Raw genomic sequence first — 18,390 nt, 5'->3', positions numbered from 1 at the left:
TCCCTTTTCTGCACCTTCTGAATTTTTTTTCTTCTAGTTTAGTTTGTATTAGTTTTTACTATGTTTATTAAAAACTTCAATAAAATCTTTTTTTAAAAAAAAAACACCTTCTTTCAACCATTATTTTGACCTCAGATGCAGGCATATGTATGACAGATGTATTTCTAGGAATGCTTGGTGCTCTTCCCTAGCTATTACTGATAGCGATCAACTTGTATTGTGGAAACTCCACATAGGTTGTGTGGAGAACCACTAAGAATATTTTACCAACTATGCGTGCAATAATCAGACATAGTCAATATATCCGGAACAGAATTTTCAGGTATACACTGTCTTTCTTTTTCCAAAGACCTCATGGTTCCATAAGGAATGTTTGCTCATCACCTCACAGAATAATTTGAATTTCACAACTTCTACATAGGTTTTAGACTACCAATCTCTGGCTGGTGCCTCCTATACACTGGACTGCAGTTCCTATCAATCCAGCATGTATTTAGCTATATTGGCTGTGCTTAATACATTTTTAATCTAACACATCTAGAAAACATCAGATTCAGGAAGGCAGTATTTAATTATGCCTAGATAACTACCTATTGCCTAGGTAAATGTATGTCAAACAACCTAATTCAAGAGTAGGACGTTTTGAGTCAGTGAGCAATTTGGAAGTTTGAGGACTCTTATGGAAGATGTATCAAGACACAAAATACCTATTTGCCAGAAAGCAAATTAGCAAAGTGATTAATCATTACCCCCTCTAGACCCCAAAATAGCTTTTGCCTCCCTAGCACACTATTATTATTTTCTGGTAGATGGCAGATTTCAAAACAAAGCACTTGACTGCAGCTACCCACCATTTTCATTTCTAATATTGCTTATGGGATCTATGAGGGGTCTAGAGGAATTCCTGTAAAGATGCTAAATTTTGGCATTTTGTTTGCAACATGCCACTGCCACCATCCCTGTGTGGGTGGGGTAAAAATTCTAAATAAATATTAAAATCAGACAAAGCAGGGAACCTTGTGACTGCCAAAGGAGGAACCACAGATGCCTCTGACCTATTAAAAAAATCAGACAAAAGTATTTCTTTTGATGTCTCCTCAAATAATGTACTGCAAAGAGAACAAGCAACAAACTGCAAATACCTCTTTTATCTTGGTTGGCAAGCTGATCCAAAGTTATGAGCATTCAGAGCAACACTATCACTAGAAACAGTTTTATTTTTTTCTGCAAAAAAATTAGTTACATGGCAAATTCACTAGGTGGCAAACTGGAAAGTGTCAGGGAAAAAATGTTTTCATTAAAGTATGACATAGAAAAGGATAGACTGTCTTGTCAGAAAAAGCAGATGGCAAACAATACTTTTACAAGATTCATTTGTTTATTGTATAAACTGTAGAAACATCATTAAGCCTTATAAGGGGAGGAAAACACTGCTTTCTAAATTTTTATCACGAGAAATTTGGTGATGCTAGGGGAAAAAATGCTATACTGTGAATCTATAGGCCATGCTAAAATATCAGCAATATAGAAACAAGAACTGTGGTAAAAATTCCAATGTGTTCATGCATAGTGGAGGGCCTGGGTCCTCAGCTACTTTTATGTTTTACACTTCCCCCAGAACACAATGACTCGGATTCTGAATTCATACATGGAATTTCTACCAATAGGCCTCTTATAATTTATTCCACATCATGCCCAAGAGTTCCCTGTTCTCAGGAACAGATTTACAGAGAGAAAAGGGAAGCAGGAAAGCCTGTTCTATAAATTTAATTCTATTCTATTCACAGAAAGGAAGTCAAGGTCTAAGCCAGAGTTGCTAATCAAGAAACCTTCTGAATTTGAAGCAAGAGATTAACTAAATACACAGAACAGTAATCTTCTGAAGAACATACATAGAACAGATACATAATTTGCAAATACTGGCAACTTCAGTTTTAAACCATATTTCAAATATTTTTCTTATTTTATCTTCTCAAGCTTGCTCATCCAAATCCTTCCATGAAATCTATATTAATTGGGTATGCACACTGATCTTACTTATGCTAAAACTCTTTACACATGTTTAGGTTTTGCTTGGCTTAATTTGCAGGGTGTTAATATTAACTTATCTACAGAAAGCCATCATTAAGATATTCAAACAGGGATATGAAAGTACCCAAAGTATAATATAAGCTAAGTTTGTTAGTTTCCCCCAGGTTCTTTCCCACTCAACCAACTTTCTCTTTCTTTTCAGTCATTTGAAACGTAACATACTAATTTTAACACCAGAACATTCTGAAATTTATACATCAAAGACTTTAACCACTTAGATAAAAGCAACAACAAAACAAAATAGTTGTAATATTGAATGTATATTCTGGACTATGGTCCTTCACTGATATCTGGTTTAAGGTAACCTGCAGTATGCCTACAATAATAAAGTACAGAATATAAGAGGTGGCCTTTGTACAAAAAAACACCGTTTTCACTGGCAATGAGTTTGATAGGCATGTTAAATCATTATGCAGTAACAGTTTTAGAATACAACATATTCTACTTCAGCTAATTTTAAAACATATATTATGGCTAAGATTTCTAATAAGCAAATCCAGGGCTTTGCTTTGTCCTGATCCTGTAGTTCTTGATCCTTGTGGGTTGTGAGATTCCAAGTATGGTTAGGAAAGCCCATCCTCTTGGTCAATTATTTCTGTTTTACTGGAGAACACATCAGCTAACATATGCTTTGGTATCTCAGAACCCCTGACTTTCAATGTATAACAGGCATTCTCCACTTTAGCTAAACTCTGTTTCAAAGTATAGAGTTTCTTAGAAACTTCATAAGGTCCAGTGTTACCAATGTAAGAAAAGCCATCATAAATCTGACACAGGAACTGGCTCAGCTCAAATGGTGTATCTATATCACCATTGCCAACACTATTAATACACATCCGCATTAATTCTCCAGTTAGATCAGCCACTCCCAGAAGATAATCCACAGGTGTCACTTTTATGTTCCAGGTGTTTTTTTGCTTACTGGGAGAATCCGAAGATAGCTAGTAATACAACAGAATACAAAAACGGCTTAGAACAGAGAGAAACTGCAATTTGTAAAACATAATTCAGGAAATTAATTCAATAAAAGCATTTTTAGAAAGAAAGTGGCCTGGCTTTGGAACCTTTTAATGGATGACTGTCCTTGATGGAAGGCTTGCAGTTTTTTAACTTAATTCATCTCTTTTACACTGGACCTAAATTAAGTCTATTTTGGGTGGCATAATATTAATAGTCTTTCTTTTTACATAGTAAGTCTCCTGTGCCATCAACAATTACATGGCATGAATAATCATCTCTACTCTAGGTAAGTATTATCTTACTGTCAACCATACAGTAAGGAATATTAGCTCAGCTAGAAAAGAATGATTGCAACAACTTTTACAGAAACCCTTCATTCCAATAGGCAGTAGGCTAGAGTCTCTAAATCAAATAGAAGCTACTTATTATGTTGTATATCCGTGTATGTTTTCTAGTTCTATCTTGCATTATTTATATTTTGAAAACAATAAATACTTTGCTACTATTATATATTTATCATCATCACTGTGTAGTAAACTTCTATATATTACTGTTTATGGAGTCCTTGGGGTTCTCTAAGCTTGGTTCTTTTCTTGCAAACGTTTCATTACCCGGCTAGGTAACATCTTCAGTGCTTATATGCATATTACTGTCTGTTTAACCGTTTAATGAGCTAAACTAAAAAACATTAACCCCATAATCAACAAATATCCACAAATTTCATCCAGATCCTCAAGATGCACTCATTATCCAAGGATCAACTATGGGAGAGACTGTGATATCTCAAGAAACTGGTCACTTTGGCAGACACTTAGATATAAGCAAGATCAACAATTTGTCAATTTCACAGAGGAAGTTTACATGAGCCAATGAAGGAGGAAACTAAAGGAGAATGGAAATTTTCATTCTTAGCTCTCATCAGAAAAGAGATTAGACATATGCAGTTTATAAGCAGCAAGATCTGATTGACTGGAAATCTCAAATGTGAAGGGCAAAAGACATTTAACTCTTAAGGACAGAAAGGAGAAGCTGAGAACTGTTCTGCCAGGCTCTGCAAGAATGATGCAAGGATGGTTACTCATTTTGAGAAGAGGAAAGGGCTAGCAGCTGCTGGCTAGCCTAACACATCCATGGCTGGTGCTAGTGCAAGCTAGAGATTCCATACATGGGCTGAGACATACCAGATGACAATGAGTTGGCAGACAAGAATTAGAGTTTCCTGTACTTCTGGAGCCCAAATATAGTATCCCTAGTATAAGTCCCATAAGCGTCTTTTTTAAGTTTTATGTCAATTTTGTAAGTGGAAAAATAATTCCAACCTTCAGACAAGAGAAAATGAATTAAACTGAGAAAAAGAAGTTTTTGCATGTCAGGTTTCAAATACCAAAGGCATCATCCCAAAGGAATCTTTCTTTTCTTCATGCTATTTGTCACAGGACCACAATATCAGCTGCACTCCTAATACATTCCCAGTGCTCCTATTCTTTTATGCCTCTGTAGCATTTTGGAGGAAAACAGCCTAAGATTATGCTAGGAGTTATAGTGACAAAATAAAAAGATTTTTATGATATCAGAGATTCAAAACTTCAGTTTCTCCCTGACTCTAAAACAAAAAAGTGAGGCTTTTCCAACCACCTCTGAAACAGGGAGGGGGAAAAAAAAAAGACTTGCAGAAAGTAGAACTACAAGGAGACCTTTCATAATCACGTCGTTATCCTATTGTCCATCCTCTACAGCAATTCTTTATAATACCCATTTACAAATGATGAATGAAACATGAAAGTTGTGGTTAAGATTATTTATAATACCTTCTTTTCTTCCTCTTTATTATCTTCTGTAAATATCAGTTGTCTATTGACGTCCTCTAAGCTAATTAATGACCGGGTTTTGATAAAATACTGAAATGAAACAGCTTCCACATATTCTTGAAGACCTGATTGAAATGGAAAATGTAAACTATATTATTATATTGTAGAGACTCACAATAAAAATAAGAATGTAAATGCTATTTTAGGGATGTCAGCTTTTAACCACTTTTTGGTTGATGCAGACTCTTTTAGGTTATGTATATGACAATTTTAGTTGCAATGATTAGTATTTTAAAGTCTTTATTGCAGTAATTCATAGAAAAGCACGCTATCCAAATGTTTGTTTCTCTCTACCCAAGCTCTCTACCCAAGCTAAGTAAAGTATCTTGGAAGTAAAATTAGCATAACTGAAAGATTCTCAAGTACAGAGACCATGAGAAAAGTAGTAAGAGACCCTATGGAAAAAAAGCAGTTAACATAAATTGCTGCATGTCTTTTGAGTTCTTGAAAAAATTTGAATGCTGGTCTTCAGTTCTTAGCTTAGGAACTTAAACAACAATATAACAAAATTCAGTTTATTCAGTTTGTTTTTATAAATACAAATTTAATTATCTGAATCTTAATATTCTGGAGATAGGTGCTCATTGATGGTTGCCCCTCCATTTTTCTGAAGATATAATCTGTATATAAGACACAATTTAAAATGTGAGGGATTCAGCCATTAGATAATATATAAGTAATGTTACATTCATAATTTCACTGAATTCACAATAGGAAAGCGGGGGGGGGGGAGAGAGAGAGAGACAAAGACAATCAATCAATCAATCAATGTGACTGGGCAGTGTACAACAAAAATAAGTATTAGCAAAAAAGAACTAACCATACATCATTTTTTTAAAAAGTCCAATATATAAAACAGCAAAATGAACAGGATAATTTAAAACAATAAAAAGGGGACTCCACTCAACTAGACCCCAACTCCTGGTTTTTAAGGGCCAGCAAGGTTGGGCCCTGTTGTATATCAGGTGGGAGGAGGGTGATTATTTCAGAGCACAGGAGCAGCCACCGAAAAGGCAAGCTTCCTAGGTCCCATAAGATAGGAATGTTTAAATGAGGGAACATGCCTTCCCCCTGGGGAGGAGCAGATCCGATGCCAGGCAGAGCACTGAAGGTGGTAACCAGCACCTTGCATCACACCCAGAAACCTACTGGAAGCCAGTACAACTCACGGAGTAGTAGTGTCGCATGAGTGTAATGAGCTGTGCCCACAGTTAAACAGACTGTCCATATTCCACACAGAGCAGTCCTAGATTACACTGAGAATTATTTAACAGTATTCTCCTCATTACACTAAATGTTTCACATTGAATACGTGCATTTCAGAAGTTCTCCACAAAAAGCAGCTTGGAATGCCATTTAAAATGACCCAAGACCTTGACATAAGGTGTTTTTGCTAAGCAGGTAAAAGGATGTTTAAATATATTATAGCTTTAATGGAAGGACATCCGTTACTTTCACAAATAATCCCCAAGGTGAAAAAAAAAATCCCTATCCCACTTCACTATTTTATCCAACATCTTCCTGCTCTTAGTTTTGGGTTGCTTCCAAGAAAAAAATTACTTAAGAATCTCACTGCTGGGAAGAGTAGTTTATAAGGCTACTTATGTATAGTTTGTATTTGCTGACTAAACGTTGAGAACCTAATTAAAAATCCATGATTGCATCTCCCAACGCCTCCTCAGCAAGGAGAAATGCTGTTTTAGAATGGAGATCCTTTCAGATACACTGAATCAAAGTGTTAACATGTGTTACATTTATACTGCCCAACGGTTTTTTCTTTTACCTCTCATATCTATTTTTAATACAAAATTAGTATACAAATAAGGAAAGCATGCAGAGTATGACTTCTAGAATTCTTTCCAGTGCCTTTTCAGAAGTGGTCATAGGAAGCATCTATATGTTCTTCTGCATAACAGAGTAAAGTGTTACATCTTTGTGTTTGTTTCTGTATGTGTGCACTGGAAAACACTGAGTAGGCTGCATATACTATCTTCTGGTCACATGACTGGGTGGAGTTGGGGGTAGAACTTAGGATGGAACAGCTGGCAGCATTCCAGTCTGCTGCCCAACTGTGTCTCCCGTAGGGCTCCACCATTCTTTTCTGGAATGTTTTGCTCTGTAACCCCTGGCCAGATTCAGCTCCTTTTCAAACTCAACCTTTCTTTTGCCAGCTTCTCCCGCACCCCAAATTTGGTCCTGTTCTGTCCAGTTTTCAGAGAATTATCTAGATGCTAGGACCAGAGGCAGAGTCTTGATCCAGATTACAGTTTCCAATATTACGCCAGGTTGGAAAGAACAAGGCAGGGAAAGCATGCAAAACAGATTTCTGGAATTTTTTCCATCCCTTAATAGTAGCTCTGCTCTGGGTCATGTGACCAGGAGGGGGAGAGTTCCTTAGAACAAACCCTTCAGGAACATTCTGAGCAGGTGTCCAACTCTCTGTCCCAAAAGGATACATTGGGGAATTTTTTTCTGGATTTTTTTCCCACAGTCCCTGCCCCAATCTGGCCTGTTTAGAACTTGATCGTTGTTTTGCAGCTTGGCCCTATTCTCTTCAGCTTTCAGAAAGTTAAAGAAAGAAAATTAGCAGGAAAGGGTAAAAAGATATGACACTAATTTTGTAAAGCTTATTAGAACATCAGAATTGGGAATGCATTCATTTGTCAATCCACTGCCACTCTGATAAGATACTGAAGAATAAGTAATCCAGAGGTTTTTTAGCAACCTTGTTCTATTGTTAATACTGACAGGTTTTCCTTGCCATTAAATATTTCTTCTTCTATTTTAACATGGAACTGTGCTCGCAATGTTTGAATGCAAGAAACAAAGCTCAAATTATTACTTGCACTTCAAAGTTGGTGCTTAGTTTGCACAAACCATTCTTTTTCAGCCTAATTTAAATTTGTAAAATTAACTGCTGTAAGCTTCTTAGAAGGACAAGTTATTTTTGCCACAAGTTCTACTGAAGTATAACACAAAAAGTATTCCTCTTGATTAGGAAAGCATTTTTTAAAATTTTCTTTTCCTATAAAAGTAATCACCACTTGATTTTATTGGTAAGGGCAAATTATTTAGTAACTTGAATCTCATCTACAAGCTACCTAGAAGGGTCACATTATAATATGTACATACTGTATATATAACATTAGTGAAGATTTACTTATTAAATCCATCTACTTTAGGAGAGGCAAAGAAGTCAATGAGAAAGAAACCCAATCATATTACTATGCCTGGTCTATTCACAGGAATGTAAGCAACTTGTATCATGATTTGTTTTTTTAGAAAAAGATCCAGACTCACCTGCCATATGTTCATCACAGCCACCACAAAATCCTCAAAAGATGATAATTGCGCATAATTCAAAGAATGAATTTCTTCTCTATTCTCTGATCTTAATCCAGTCTGGGCTGTCATTCTGCTGTCACATAGTATACCCCTCCATAAATCTCTTTGTGACATGATAGTGCTTACTTTCAAAAGCCACCCACCTTTTTCTCTTCTATCATAATACATCCTTGCCTAGATCTCTACTTCTTCAGCTCCACAACACACCTTCCAAAGGTCTTCTGCCCCTTCTCCTTTTCTGCTCATACTGTATGCTTAGAGCTGCTTCCCAAAGCACCTGTATGGCACCACTTCTCTTACATCATTCAGATTTCTATCAAAACCTGTTTTTCATGAAACCTTGACAAAATCTCATTTTTATGTCCTTCTATAATTCAAACACAGATACCAATTTCCTGCTCAATTATATCAGCAAGTTCCCTCTGTTGTTTTTCCTGTGTCAAATTCTAGACTATGTTTTTCTTGTACTTTGTAGTACATAGAAATGGAAATGGTGCTACAGTATATGGATTATGGAAGACTTATATAAGGCTACAGAGGTAAAATCATATGCATACTTACTATACAACAGATTTTCTATTGAATTTCGTAGGATTTACTTCCAAATAAACAAGCACTGAATAAGCAAAAGCAGAATTCAACTCAAAGAACAGTCATCTTCACATTTTTATTCACATGTTTCATGATAGAGGCTCATTACATTACGGAAGAGTTGGGTTTCTTATTTTAATGTAAGACGCTGAATTGAACTATATGGGAATTCCCTTTGTTGAATAAAATTTCCTTTTCAACCAGTGTAACTCTATTAAAATAACAAAAGTAACTAGTGTACAAAATAACTCTTATGTTTTCCTGCCACTATTGCAGTTTTAAAGGCAAATTATTCATATATTCCAAAGGATATGTATCCTTTACATAGTAGGAAAGACAGATCTTTTATTACAGACCTACTTCAAAAGTAACCACAAAAAGATAACAATAACAATGTGCAAAAGTTGGCCTGCCTTTGTTTTTTAACTAGTTATTTCAGTATATCTTTGTTTGCTTGTTTAATTATCCCTTGGGACAATCTGTACTTTAAGAAATGTGTAGAGAACAGCCATCATTTTTGTTATTGTTCAATTATTAGTACTATACTCAGCATTTGAGCTCATACGAGTATCCTTAGGGGAAATGTTCTGCATGCCATTAGCACTAGTCTTAATGAGGGAAAACGTGGAACTTCTTTAGTGCTTTGCCAGAATTATTTTATCTTTAAGTCAAAGAACAGTGGCTTGGAGTAACCCCAAAAAAAGCATTTCGTAACTACCAACGCCAAACAATATTCCCAGGAATCATATTTATGGCACTTCTATTTATAGATACATGATTATTACACTAAACATTTGCACATCCTTGTTAGATTTTTTTGTTACAGTCACTACTGTAACTACATTAAAAAAAAATTAAATAGATTACCCAATTCTTTAATCTTTATTATTACACCATTTTCTGATAAAGTCTAAATAAAATAAAGCCATTAAATACAACCAATTTAGTTAGTATGTACAAAGTAAGACCTTCAATTACTTTTTCTCAGCAGGTCAGCAAAATCTTACAATGTCTTGTTGATTCTGGAAAGTTTGACTGTCATACCATAAAATGGGTAACATACTATACAAAATATCTGAAGTCCAATATGGTCTTGCTACAGTTGCTGACCATTAAAAGTTCAGACACTATTCATTAAAAGTTGGCCCTAAGACTTCCGAAATCAAACCTTTAAATGCTTATTTTCCAAAAAGCTGCAGCTGTTGCTTGCAAAGAATACAAAATAGAACCTTTTCAATGCTTCAGATGGCCCTCAAAATAATTTCAGCAACAAAACGTATAGTTTGAATACTGTGCCCTTTGAACTATTTGAAAGGAAGGAGGATATTACATTGCTGGCTCCAGTGAAAAACATTCTAGGAAATCTAAAAACAACAGGACAACATGATTGTGAGACATACTTCTTGGATTTCTTTGAACTTAATAAAATATTTATGCCTGTTTAAGGATACCACACTGTAAGCATGCACAGGCACTTTATATGTGGACTGGGCTACCATATATAGGCTACAAACATACAGATAACCATTAGATGGCATACAGAAAATTGTTACTCTATGCTGTTACAGGTAGACCTCGACTTATGACCATTCATGTAGCAACCGTTTGAAATTACAACGGCGCTTATGACTGGTCCTCACACTTAAGACCATTGCAGGTCCCCACAGTCACATGATTATGGTTCAGGCGCTGGCCAACTGTTGTACATTTACAACGGGTGCAGCTTCCTGTGGTCATGTGATCACTATTTGCAACCTTCCCAGCCAGCTTTCAACAAGCAAGGTCAATGGGGAAGGGGCAGGGAAGGTCACAAGTCACAGTCACGTGATGTCTCACTTAACGACCACATATTCATTTAATGACTGTGGCAAAAAGGTCATAAAATCAGGTCATCATGTGATGACTCACTTAAAGATTGCACCACTTAACAACAAATTTTCCAGTTCCTATTGTGGTCATAAGTCAAGGACTACCTGTATCTAGTGATCTTCTGGATTTTTGCAAATGACCCTATTGGAGATGGAAGAAATAAAACCAAGTATTTAAAAAAAGATATGAAAATGGTGAGCATTTGTCCATACAGGAATCAGGAGTCAAGCCTAACTCAACAGCAACTAAGCATTAAAATACAAATGTATTGTAATATTACAACAAATGAATGCTTAAACCAATAAAAGCCTGTATCTCGTTAATACTTTTTACATAATGTAATGGCAGATACTGGCCCTTTTCTCCCCACTCAAACATTGTGGGGGATTCATCTTTAGATGTCACTATCAGTTCCAAATGAGTTCCTTTGACCTTGTCTACTAATATAACTGATTCTCAATGTTCTCTTTTGTCTTTTCCAAGTAACTAAAATATCTGAAAGATAAAGGACAGTAACTAGAGCACCATTAGGACACATTGTCTTTCTCACAAGAGGAGCAAGGTAATGAACCTAGCAATTCAGAGCCTGATAAACTAAACATCATACCAGCACTGAAAGACCAAATGTGGGCATCTCCATTCCCAAACCCAATACAGACCACTGACCTGAAATTGGAAACACGTACAGAAACAAAGGAGAAAGCCAGAAGCTAGCAAAGCAACAGCCATTAACAGGGAAAGCTGACAACAGCTGAAACTTTGCAGATATGGATCCTAGCAAATTAAGGCTGCATAGCTTCAACGGCATCTAGATGGGTAGTGCAAGACACTGGTATTTAAGACTGCCTCAAAAAGCAAATTCCTGGTTGGAACAACTTTGATGATAATCTTATTGTGAAACTGTCTATCTCATCCTGGTCTAAGTGAAGTCTTTGATCCCTGGGCTGAATCTCTTGAATTTTCACATGCTGTCTGACATGTTGCAACTCTGATGAAAGACTGAGGACTAATTTATAGTTTTATGTCAAAATACAATTGTAAGCAGACTATTCATTGGGAAGTACCTGTAAAGGGCCTCAATGGGCTATGAAAAACTCAGGTGGAAAACCAATGAATTATGTTAGGACCTGGTAGTACATTCTATTAAACTGAATTACTATGAGTAGCAGCAAAACAAGTTGCTTTCAGTTACATAGTCCTAGGTGTTAAAGCACAAACTTCATTTTTTAAATGTCTGTATTTTCCTGCTATATGTTTCATCCTAAAATATCAGTATTTTTAAGCCTCATCTTCCAAGTCCTACTATATTTCTTACTTTATGGCTTCTACTTTAATACCTCACAGGCCTATAACAATCTTTCCCTAGTGATCTGTTTTTTTTTTTTTTAATTAAATAAGACATAAAAATTCATCTACTTATTCATTTGTTTATGGTCTTCCTTGCCTACTTCTAGTTGACATCTGGCATATTGTTGTTTTTCTTCTCCAGTTCCCCTTCTCTCATGAGTCCTGTTTTATTAGATTTCAAGTCTGCAGCAAGAGCCTTGTATCTTGTATGATGCACAGTGATAAGTGTACACACACAGAATTATGCGACACTGCAGTAATCTGCACTCTACCTACAAGCTGTTTGAGTAGAAATCAATTATGTCCCTAGACTTCTGGGTATTCATTCATCAGTATCAACTTACTTGATCTACCTGTGATTAAAATTTGTAGCTAAAACTTCCTATATGGGAGCACAAGTTACATACGAAACACCAAATACAGAGGTACCAATAGTAACTTCTTGCCACATTTCTTGAATCGCTGTCAGTTTCTATGATACTGCCTTGTGGCCTGAAAAACTGCTTAACAATGTGACCTTTTAACCTCTGCCTACAAACCCTTGGATTTATTGTAAGCACTCTACTGCTTTCCAAAGTAAATATCAGACTCATTTAGTTCTGGCAGTTTGGATAATTAGTACCTTATCGTGCTTTCCCAAATGTATTTTTCTAAGAATTTCTGTGAAATGCCATGATTTTGCTCAGTGTGGAATTAAGATCATGTTAGTAGTTTGAGACTGATACAGAGGTGATATTTCCCTATTTCTGAATCTATTAATTATTATAATACAGCTGTTCATCAAATCCTGCAAAAGTATTTGAAGAAGCACTTTGTACAGATTCCAAGTATTAGAATAATTGCATTGCTGAATCGTTCACACAGATTAATTTGGGAAAATTGCCCTTCTACTCCTGAAGAAGAACTAAGTGAACACCCTAGAATTTTATTATAAAGTGCTAGTATTTAACAGTATCACTAAATTAGTAAGAGATACTGTGAGAAGCTACATATTGACAACATTTAACTATACTATTTTCCACCAAGTATAAAAGTAGCAGTCCTGGTACTTTATTGAGACTTGACTATGGTGACCTGCTGTATTTTTATTTTTTTGGTATTGGCTGAACCCATTTCCAATTTAGGTAGTTTACAAAGTTAAAAATATAAAGCAAACTGAAATAATTGTTGTGTGATTAGTAATTGTGTGCAGACCCAGGATCTGGCTTTTATTTGTGAGAAGCCCTTTCCTTTTGTAGCATTGAACAGGTGAACAGCTAAATCACCTTAATGTCTACATATTTATTTCTTATAAAAACACTTGCTCTCCTTGATCAAATAAATCCACTTGTGGAAGCTGTAAAACTATGAAACCATGTAGTGTTCTTCTGCAGCTTCTCCCACAGAGAGCTTCAGATTTATCACTCTACTTTTTAATTAGTTTCCCTGGAAGGTCCCTAGATTAGGATCAAATGTTTGTATCAACTGATGTCAACAGAAGTATGATGCTTTTGCTGTTACACAGGTTCACAGAAGGATATCCTAGAATTCACTCATCTGGCTTTTTTCCCATGGATTATTCTGCACAGCCTTATCTTTCATAATAATCACTTGATTTTTATACTGTGTTACAATTTGCTCAGTTGCAAAAAGGCATAGTATCCAACCATGGTATCTTTTGGACTGGCTTTGGGGACTGGGAGTGGAAAGCACTGTTTTGCTGTGGTTCTCCTCCTTCCTCCATGGCTGGTTACACTCAGTTTTGGGGAGGGGAGAGAGGTCAAGCCCTAGGCCCCTGCAGTGCAGGGTGCCTCAGGGCTCGGGTCTCTCACCATTCCACTTTAACATCTACATGAAACCGCTGGGTGAGGCTGTTCAGCGCACACAGTACAGTACCATCAGTATACTGATGATACCCAGTTACATATCTCCACCCAAGGTGGCATTGCTGACCCAGTTCCTGGAAGCTGTGAGGATGATGGGGAGAAACTGTCTCCAACTGAACCCTAGCAAGATAGAGTGGCTCTGGGTTCCTGGTTTCTTTCCAGATGCAATGCAAGGTCTTGTCTATTACCTTTAAAGTCCTACATGGCATGAGGCCAGGTTATCTGTAGGACCAGCTCTCCCTGAGGGTATCTGCTTGTCCCATCAGGCTAAATAGGGTAGGCATGCTCCAGGTCCCACCCCATAAATCTGGTGGGACTCAGGAAGCATGCCTTTTCCATACCAGCCCCTACCATGTGGAACACCTTCCCCCCTGGGATCCGACAGGCTCCCACACTTTTAGCCTTCCAGAAGGCCATAAAGGGTCAGCTTTTCCCCAAGTCACTGGGATAGGGTGTGGCTGGAGCCTGAGGACTGCATTGTTTGTTGGACTGGAGACTGTAGGTCAGATGCCTGGTTTTACTGTCTTTGGTTTTTTTATTACCGCTGTGGTTTTTATTATTGTTGTGAGCTGCCCAGAGTTCTGTTTTATAAGATGGGCAGTCATTTAAATCTTTTAAATAATTAAATAAATATTCTGGTTTTTGCAGCTCTTGGACTAGACAACATAAAGTAAGTACCAGCAGAAATTAAATTATTAATGTAACCCAATAATTAGCTAGCACAGAACAATTCCAGCTGATTTCTGTACAATGCAAAGTCTCTCCCTAGTTCAATATAATAAATTCCTATATCCAAATATTTTAAGGCAATCAAAACAAACATTATCCCTGGGTAACAGAATCAAAAGCTGTCATCAGTATGTTACCTGATGGAATAAAATCAGGACTGATGAAATATCTAGAATTACCCCTCTTGCAAGTTTCATTTGCTTTGTTTTTATTTCTTACACATACCTGGAGAAATAGCTCTATGGTATTGATACACATCCTCTCCCATCAATTCTTGTGCTACTTGTTTTATCTTCTGTCTCACAAGATCTAGTTTGACTTCAGATTCTGTCAGTATTTCTTCTACATTGGAAGCACTGTAATCACAGAATACAATCAAATTAAAAAGTGACCATTGTTAAAACAACAGCAAAGAAGCAATAAGATATATACTATGCAAAGACCATTCTCTGTTTGCTTTAAACGCATCACATTCATCCTTTTCAAACACCACAATAAGCATCTGTCTATATATAAACCAAGTCTCTCTAATGAAGAGTTAGACCACTTGGCAAACATGCTTGGGATTAACAGAGAGTAGCTGTCCTTTACAGTATAAACTTCGGCTACTATTTTCTATTACTACCACAGTAATTCAGTGGAGAAAAGCTGCTTCTAAATAATGTTATGCATATGACTTTAAAAACAATCTATTAGTTATTCCAAATACTAATCAAAATAATAGCATTATCTTGAAAGTGCAGTTTTGATCTATACCAAAGCTCATATAAGTTATAATAATGGGAAAGAGAATTAACATCATTCCCTCTTTTTCCAAAATCAGAGATAACATATTCCAAGAGCACCATCCATACACAAGAATGAAATGATGTAATGATAAGGTTTGAATAAATGATGATAAGATTTGCATGAATTTTAATTTTTTTTAGAAAAAACACTCCATTAGTATGTTTAGTAGAATACTGACCACTGTTGGGGAAGGGATGAAACCCTCATCCAAAAATAAAGTCAGGGAATAAAATGTTGGCCTGCTGTATGTCTGAAAATATACAGAAGAAAGTTTCTTCCCTTCATCCCTAACTCTTTGTTTTATGTTAAGTATTACAGGATACCCACTTGGTAATTCTATGCAGTAAGAATATGGTCCTTTTACTTTCAATAGTTATGTCACGACTAAGTTTCACAAGCCTCTCATATTTATCATGTCTTGTATCAAGTTCCAGCTGAAATACTGAAAAAGAATGCAGGTAAGCATAAAGGAACAATATTAGAAATACAGATATGAACGTGCAAGCTCAACAGAACATACAGCTGTTCAAAAGCAGACTTCTTGTGTTCTAAGAAACTCACAAGGCTACTAAGATAAATTCTAATCCTTTATTTAAATACAATTTTACTGTTTAAAATGTTAATAGTTTGCTAAATAGTTTAATAAGCTTCATTCGTTTTGCAAAAATTCTGACTTAAACATTTAAACAATCATATCCAGTTCACACGCATAGAGAAAAGAAGCAGTGCAATTCCCAATTTTTATGGAAGTACTCACAATATGAAGCAGTCAATACACAGAGACATCTGGAACCACGTCTGCAAATACAGTACTGTACTATAGAAATGGTGCAGAATGTTTCTATCATAGCTTAAGAGGAACTGCATGGAGACAAGGTAATCAGTTCACATATGTGAGCCACAACTTCATGCCTCTAAAATTACTTACTCCTGAAGGATGTCATCACAGATGAAGAAAAGTTAATGCTGTCTTTTTCTTCCCTCCTATGACCATGTGGAAAACTGTCATGTTTCCTTTTTCTGAAGCCACCTGTTTGTGTAAGATTAAAAAGAAAGTATTATCAAATTGTAATATATTTCTCAAAAAACCAAATATTCACAACTTTTCATGAGTTATCTGTATCATGGGCATTTAAGAAACTAGAAAACTGTCCACAGTTCCATTCACTGTTTTACACAGAAAACTGGATTCAGCCTACCGATCTGGAAATGATAGGTTTCATGGTATTTTTAAGATGAGAGCTAACTGCCAACAAGGCAATGGTACTTCATATATAGCAGATATAGCTTACCATTCAAAAGAATGAGGCAACAGAGTCAGCTGATTTTGGTTGTTTCAAAAGGTCAACTAATAGTTCTTTTAATTTATTAAATTCATTTGACTGAAGCATCATAAAAGTAATGTAATATTAATTGCATTTCATGTTTTTTCCCCACTTTCATGGGCAATGCATGCTCCTCTCCAAGTATTATTTAACTTCTATACATTCCAAGTGAAATGGCCATTAAAACAGAATAAGGGTTAAAATCTGCTTTCTGGAGAAATACATGTTGCCCAATCTTGCCCTATGATTCTTGTGTAAATGAAGGGCAGAAAAGGCAGTGCTATGCTCTGACACAGTGTTTCTCAACCCTGATGCTTGAAGATGTGTGGACTTCAACTCCCAGAATTCCCCAGTCAGCCATGCTGGCTGGGGAATTCTGGGAGTTGAAGTCCACACATCTCCAAGTGGCCAAGGTTGAGAAACACTGCTCTGACATGTGAACTCCTAGACTGAAGGTATAAACAGGAATGATATTGCACATGGTAGGTGTCTGCCTCTCCCATTACATGATGTGTTTGATCATCATATTTGTTACAGGCACAAGAGCTCCCCCACAAAAAGCAACCTTTGGAAATTGGGCTTGTATGCATTTTTAAGGTCAGCAAGCTTTTTTTCTTGTTGTTGTTACTGCTGCCTAAACTTCCTAACAACCGTTGGGGATGAAACACTGTACTAGGGGGAACAAGAGTAGGATTACAGAAGGCGAGAAAATGCAGCAATGTGAAATGAAGAACCGAGGCTAAAATAAAGAGCCTGGGAAAGGCAGCAGGTGGGGAAAGGGGCCGCTGGCCTTCCCCGCACCCTTGCTCTTGATCCTCAGGCGAGGGCCCCTCCCTTCCCCGTGTCCCACCGCCACCTTCTTTCCCGCTCATTTTGTCCGCGCTGTCCCCCGAGACAGCAGCTCCAGTTCGGCCAGACTCGAATTCTGTGACCGACACGCGCGACGCAGTCAAGACCTCAGCTGAGATTCAACGGTGCTCCCTCACTCCAATTTGGTCGCCGTGGCTGTCAGGACCTCGATTTTCCTCGACCCCCTCCCGCCCAAGACTCTCGGGGTGTCTATTCCAATCCCTGATAGCAGCATTTAATTTTGCGAAGCCGAACCCCGCTGGGACTAACACTTCCACTCCGCCAAGGCAGAGAAAGAGCTAGGCTTTTTATCAGCCCATACTGAAGTATTTTGGCGGGCAGCGGAATTCATTCATTTCCCGAATCAGGCATTAGCGTGAGGTATATCCTGTATGCTGTAGTGCTTCTTTAAGGCCTACAATCGCGCAAGACCTTATGGGAAACGTAGTTTTTCTTCGGGTGAGGCGTGTACAGTGAATCTAAGAACTGCAGGATTGGAAGGAATGAGAACTGGAATCAGAATGGGAGTCTGGGAGTCTGAAACACTTACAAACGTGGGATATGCAGATTATGACAATTTGTTAGTCAAAAGTAAAAAAGGTTTTCGCTATGAAAATAAAAATGGAAAGTGAAAGATCTAGATTAAATTTAAATATTTAGAAGATAGATTTGTTTCCTTGGTTTCTAAAACAGATGATGAACAGTGTGCTGGAGCAGTAAAATTAATAGTAAGCAGGAAGGCTAATGAATTTAGACAAGATC

General features: G+C 36.9%; 1 protein-coding gene across 2 annotated transcripts; it reads right to left on the bottom strand.

The window, feature by feature from the left end:
* Positions 1 to 1,359: 1,359 nt before the first annotated feature.
* Positions 1,360 to 17,839, bottom strand: TSNAX (translin associated factor X). 2 transcript variants are annotated; one of them, XM_025164527.2, is made up of 6 exons: positions 17,736 to 17,839; positions 16,383 to 16,484; positions 15,782 to 15,896; positions 14,891 to 15,021; positions 4,860 to 4,984; positions 1,360 to 3,032 (listed from the first exon to the last, which is right to left on the bottom strand). In XM_025164527.2, exons 2-6 carry the CDS (start codon positions 16,396 to 16,398, stop codon positions 2,655 to 2,657), a joined length of 765 nt encoding a protein of 254 aa, XP_025020295.1. In that variant the 5' UTR covers positions 16,399 to 16,484; positions 17,736 to 17,839; the 3' UTR covers positions 1,360 to 2,654. The 2 variants fall into 2 exon arrangements, with proteins under 2 accessions (XP_025020295.1, XP_015742985.1); XM_015887499.3 differs by having other exon boundaries at positions 17,636 to 17,830.
* Between the last annotated feature and the right edge of the window lie 551 nt (positions 17,840 to 18,390).

Source organism: Python bivittatus, unplaced genomic scaffold (genome assembly GCF_059951505.1).
Source record: "Python bivittatus isolate LINGU-HERP-01145 unplaced genomic scaffold, Pbiv_v1 ctg000020_np1212, whole genome shotgun sequence".
Lineage (NCBI taxonomy): Eukaryota > Metazoa > Chordata > Lepidosauria > Squamata > Pythonidae > Python > Python bivittatus.
The sequence above is the reverse complement of the archived record's forward strand: the minus strand, read 5'-3'. Positions and strand labels throughout refer to the sequence as shown.